General features: G+C 53.4%; 1 protein-coding gene across 1 annotated transcript in view; it reads left to right on the forward strand.

The window, feature by feature from the left end:
* The window catches only part of LOC112892738 (protein argonaute 4B-like), a 49,160-nt gene extending 44,316 nt beyond the window's left edge, over nt 1–4,844 (forward strand). Inside the window, exon 6 of the mRNA XM_025959861.1 lies at nt 4,746–4,844. Within this exon, the coding sequence (XP_025815646.1) occupies nt 4,746–4,844 (99 nt within the window). The remainder of the gene's footprint in view (nt 1–4,745) is intronic.
* Nucleotides 4,845–6,000: the final 1,156 nt, after the last annotated feature.

Consider the following 6,000-nt stretch of genomic DNA (forward strand, 5'->3'; position numbering starts at 1 on the left):
GGGTGATCAAGGAGACGGGATAAGTTCTGTGTGACTTATGCCCCGGTTAAACCTCGGTGATAGGTTGAATGACCTCTTGATAGATCTCGTGGTGGCTAGCCTGGTCTAGCTTAGGTGGGTAAGGGCTTTGATGGGATCTGCACCGGCACTAAGGTGTTCGTGCTGCGGTACCCCACCTGTGGGTAAAGTTGCACACCTCTGCAGAGTTAAAATCTATTCGAATAGCCGTGCCCACGGTATTGGGCAAGTTACGGTGTGGTCACATAACTAGTGTTTCTCTGGGATTGGTGTGTGTGTGTTACTCGAAAAGTGTCCGGCAGTTGTGCCGTGTGCTACTGCGGGCGGGGAGTCCGGTGGCAGCTTAAAACATGGATCCTGTGTGGATCAATACCGTGTGCTCCTCGATACTTAAAAGCTTGTTATGGAAAATTGTTTTAAACGAACCTTTGCATATAACCGAGTTTCTGAAAAGAACCCTGACCTTTCCCTTGGACTGCCCTGTGCATTGTTCTCTGTTATAACCCCCCCTCCCCCGTGGGTGTGATTGGACTTGCTGAGTATGTTCGTACTCACCCCATTCTTACTTCTTACAGCAGAAGATCCCGACTACACTCCCGAAGACGTCGAGTAGGGTTTCGTCCTGCACCCAGTCTTGCCTGTGGTTAAGGCCACCGATGGAGTTCCGCATGGCGCCAGACTCTGATGATTCCCTTTTCGTAACTAGTGTAGTGGTGTGGGTTTTAGTTGTAATCCTCGCGATAGTGGCGCTTCACTGCCCATTACCGCGAAGAGTTGTACGGTGATGTACCATCTGATGTAATAAAAGTGTTATCAGCCTCCTGGGACTGATAAATTAACACTTTTAAGTCTTCCCTGATGGGGGACGCTTCACAGCCCGACATCCTTCCTTCCCAACCCGCACGGCCACGTGGCCCAGCTTCTTTTCTTTTTCCCCCACGGAGCCCAGCGGCCCCTCAGCCCGGCCTGTTTCCTCTCCGTCCGCGCAGCGCAGCCCGCTCACGCATGGCCCAGCCCACCGGCTGCCTCAGCCACTCACGCACCCCTCTGCCTTCTACACGGGGCGGCTGACAAGCGGGACCCACTTGTCAGCTTTCCCTTCTTCCCCCTCTCGCCGCGACCCGTAGCGCCCCGCCCCCGGCTTCGCCCCCGCCTCGCTCGCTCTGCCCCGCGACAAAGCGCCGTACCGGCCGCGCCCTTCTTTCGCCTGCACCCTGCTCCCACCCGCTCGCGTCACCGACCGACCCCGCGCACCAACCCGCTCCGCGACAGGATAGAGCAACCGCCCGCGCGCGCACCCTTTCCACCGCGCCTTGGCCGCCCATGCCGTGAAGCCCTAGCCACGCCGCGATGCAGCCACGTGTCCCGCTGGCACGGACGCCAAAACCCACCGGCCGCAGCCACGATCAAGCCCTAGCGCCTATAAGTAGCCCGGCCGCAGCCGTAAACCCTAGCCCCCACTGCTTTTCCCTTCCGCCGCCACCACACCAGAGGAGAAGGAGAGGAGGAGGAGAAGAGGAGGAGGAGGAGCGCAAGCGCGAGGAGGAGCACGACGCCATGCCATCGGAGCCCTTCACCGAGCCGGCGCCCGTACGACTACGACGACGTAGCCGTGCACCCTGCACCGCACCGGCCCACGTGCACCGACCCGCCACCGTGTCACGCACCTCACCGGCGAGCCCCACGGTGAGCCACGCCGCCACTCCGGTCACCCTATTGCTGCCCGCAAAAGCCGATGAACCTTCTGTAGTGTACCCTAGGACCCCTTTCCCCTCCCTGCCTTGTGCTGCTTTTTGTGCAGGGACCCGTCGCACGCCTTCGCACCCCGCAGCTGCCATCGTCCTACGCCGCCGTGTCGTGCCGCGGGCTCGGGATGCCGGCGCCCTGCGCACGGCACGGCCACGCTGCGGCCCTGGGAAGCCAGGACCCGCCCGCGTGCGTGCGCACCCCCGCCGCGCCACGGCCACGCCGGCCACGCACCGCACGCACGCACCACACCGCCACCTTGCCCGTGCACACACGCGCGCGCCACGCACCGAACCTACCGCGCCACGGCCTCGCCACAACCCCCTGCCGTGCGTCGTGACCGCGCGCCACGCTGCGACGTCACGTTCGCGTTGCGGCCAAACCCTCTCGAGCAAACCCTCGAACACCTCCCAGGCGTCCATGCACGCACTCGCACAGCACGCACACACGCGCACACACTCCCGGGCTTCCCGCACCGGATCTGGCAGCCACACCAGATCCGGTGGGCAACCGACACGCGGGCCCCGCCTGTCGGGGAAAGCGTGGAGTGCTGCCCCTAGGCCCGCTTTGTTAGTAAGAGAGAGGGAGAGAGTTGGACCGTGGGCCGGCCTATTAGGCCAAGCCGGCCCACTGCACCTGTGCCAGCCCGCCTACCCGAGCCGGCCTGCTGAGCCGTAGGCCGAGCTGGCCCATCCGAGCCGAGCCAGCCATAGTGGACCTTGAGCCGGCCCAATTACTTTAGGCCCAAGTGCAAGTCGAGCTCTTTTGTTTTTCTTTTACCCGGCCTAACCGAGGGCCCCACCTGTCAGCCTCGGGGAGAGGCGGACCAGTGGGACCCACTGACCCCTTTGACCAGTTGACCGTTGACCGGTCAGCGTTGACCGATCAACACTGACGTCAGCAGGGCCCACTATTGACGTCAGCAGGCAGTGACGTCAGCATGCCACGTGGCACGCTCTGGTGTTGCCACGTGTCACTGCTGTGTGTTTTTATTTTCTGGAATCCTTTTATTAATTTCTGAAATAGGGTTTTTACTTATAAAAATTCATAATAAATCAATCGGGCCTCCGAAAATTATGAAACCAACTCCATAATTCCTCTAAAATCATGAACTACCCGTTAGAGTAGGTCTTGGGGTGATTTGGATCTTATTTGAGAGATTTGTGCACTTTTGCACTTTGGCCCCTGCCCTTACTCGTATTTACTGATAGGACCCGACTTCGAGGAGTTGACCGACGGCCAGGACTACCCGGAGGCTCAGGAGGACTTCGAAGAGATGCTAGGTTCACGCCCATCTACGATCTGAATACCTCTTAGGTATTGCTTGCTGGTTATGCTACTACTACTGTTGTATTATTGTTGAAATGAGGCTGCATAGCCTATTTTAATCGTACTCCTTGCAATCCTATTCTACTGGAATATATTATACGAAATGCCTTGCTTGCATGTGTTTGTGTGGGATTATTGGATAGTCTTGGCGTGAGTGAAGATACCTTTCTCAGAAGTTGGTGATTAGGGCTATAGTCAAGAGCGGGCGAACCTAACTCGATCGTAGATTGAGGCCTTGGGATGTGTATCTTGGCACACCCTACGGAGTACCTGTGGCGGGTACAATGTGTTGGATCGGGATCGAGGTGTTGAGGCACCTGTCAAGGGTGCAGTAGCGGACCACCGTGGTGGAGAAGCTTGTGACGAAGATGCCCGCTTCGGCAATTGAGGACCGGGTAAGGGTAACTATGATTTGTGGGAATATGTTAAGCGTGGACACCACTCACCCATTATGAGGATGGATCTGGTCCGGGGCTAGTAAGTGCGGTACCAAGCCGGTAGGAGGATCGAGTATTGGTGCAGGGGGAGGAGGTGCTGACCTCACAGTCCCGGGGCGACCTCTTGTGAGAGGATGCGCCCAAGACCCAGGAAAGCCGGATGGTGCCGTGGCTCCCAGTCCTATTTCAGTAGACCGGTGTTTCGTCGCTTAGCTGGTTGATCCCCGGCTAGCGTTGATTCGAGTGGGTCCAGGTGTACAACCCCTGTAGGGTGAAAACTATAAGTATAGCTGCGTCCTCGGTTATGGACAACCCTACTCTTCTGTTGCTCTTATTAGTTAGTGTTACTCATGATTTCTACCTCCCTCTAGTGAGACTTCCTGTCAGGGGGTAGTTGAGATGCGAGGAGAGGGAGTCCTCGCATCGACTCGGTGGATTGTAAGGAGTGTGTTGATCGGGAGTTCGGAATGCCGGAACGGCCCGAGTCGAGGTTGGAAGATGATGCGTTACTTTTTCAGATGTAGTTGCATGCATAGGAAATCCCAGCTTATTTCCTTGAACTTTATTATACCCTTAGTATAGTCTACTATAAAGCTTGCATACGGATGGTGACGTGGACCTATCCCATATCTTGGGAATAGTCTAGTACGATGCAGGATCCGATCCGGAGTTCGACCCCAATGATGGTGGTTGGTACGATTGAAGCCCGTGCTACGCTCGAGTTGCCTGTGGTGGAAGTTCTAGAAGCTGAAGGACGGCCGGAGGCCTAGTTACCGTTTTCCCCGATTTCTGCTTGTTCGCTCTAGCCGAGAGGCTTGTAATAAATCCCGTACTACATATCCTATGGATTTATGTAATATCTAAACCTGTGTTTGACTTTGTGAAGAGTATGATTGTGTATTATGCCTGAAATGAGTTCTGTATGTGATAGTGTTGACCCAGAGACTATCGTGATACAGGGAGTCGGATTCCTCGATACGGGAATCCGGTTCGTTTCAATGGCCAACCTAGCAAGAAAGCCATTCATCCAGGGGTGTTGATGGGTAACCTTGTTCTTTTGTTTAGTTGGGTTATTCTTCTGTTTAGTTGGGCCAAATTACACTTGTTATATTCTATTCTAGATTCTCCGTGAAAACCTTGTTCTACATTGTCGGATTGTCTAGGTAGTGTTTTGTTTTAAATTGCTAGAGCTAAGTTTGTTCCTGTCTGTACCAGGGAATTACGAGACCTACACATTATCATATCCTTCATGATGAGATAGGCTTCAACCCTGATGACCTTCAGGAGCTGGTGCACTCACTTTCTTATGTGTAAGTACTAAGCAGAAGACTCCAGAACTTAAACTGCCTTATGACTTATCATCGAACGTGCCTGCTGACTTCCAATTTTGGGGCTTTGTTCCAGGTACCAAAGGAGTGTTGTTATGGGCTTGGCCCATTTATTCTTTTACAATAAAAGAATTAAAAGTCTACAAATAAATGCTAGGCAGTTATGTGTTTAATCCTGTATGGGTATTTGAGGAGGATCCCAACCAACTTATATTGTACCGTGCCGGTGCGTGGGCGTGGGCGTGTCACGTGATGGACTGAGATGAGGAATATTTTGTTGTTGAATGCAATTATTCTGAGATATAGAACTCGGCAGTTACTAATGAATCATACCTCCGCGCTATATAAACCAGTTCCTCCTCTCATTCCAAACGCATCTCAACACTCAAATAATCCTGCTCAGCAAACCTCTCTCCTCTCCCTCAGCTGCCTCTATGCATTCCCATTGCCTAGCATTGTACATACAGTACTGGCGAGAGCAGGCCTCCGGAATCTCTGCTCGCTCCTAAACGACTACTTTCTGCTGCTACGTCTACATCCTGATGGCTGAACGACTACCTCGTCTACTTCCTGGTGGCCGTAGCTGTGTTTCCCAAGTGAACATCAAGATCGTCCCTACAGTGCAACGAAATAGTTCGGCTACATCGAACAACCCTAACCAACACAATGTCCAATCATGGGAACGGCGCACCGTCCCGTCTTGGGGTACATTCTGAACCAACTCTGATTTACTTTCTTGTTCGTGTTATTTAGTGAAATCAACATGAATGCGTGCACATATTATATTTCACTCACTGTAGTCATGGAAATATTGCAGAATTTTTTTCATAGTTTTGGAATTAAAATATGCCTAAAATTGCCTTAGTTTTAGAAACTCTGCTGAAGTTCTCCAAGCCAACCAAAGATCTCATTGATCAAATCCTTAGATTTAGCACAAGCTTTGTGAGGTGTAGTGCTAGGCTAGCTCTAGAGAGAGTGTGAGAGAAGGTGTTGTAACCTTATACTGGTTCTTGAGTGAACCTCAATCTTGTACTGCGTGCCGGTCCCTTGGAGTCTTCGTGGCTTGTCGGCAAGTCTTCGACCCTCCGGTGTTTAGTGTGGAGCGGCGATGATGGTTTTGTGCGGGGGATAAGGAGACCCCT

Source organism: Panicum hallii, chromosome 5 (genome assembly GCF_002211085.1).
Source record: "Panicum hallii strain FIL2 chromosome 5, PHallii_v3.1, whole genome shotgun sequence".
NCBI classification, from domain to species: Eukaryota; Viridiplantae; Streptophyta; class Magnoliopsida; order Poales; family Poaceae; genus Panicum; species Panicum hallii.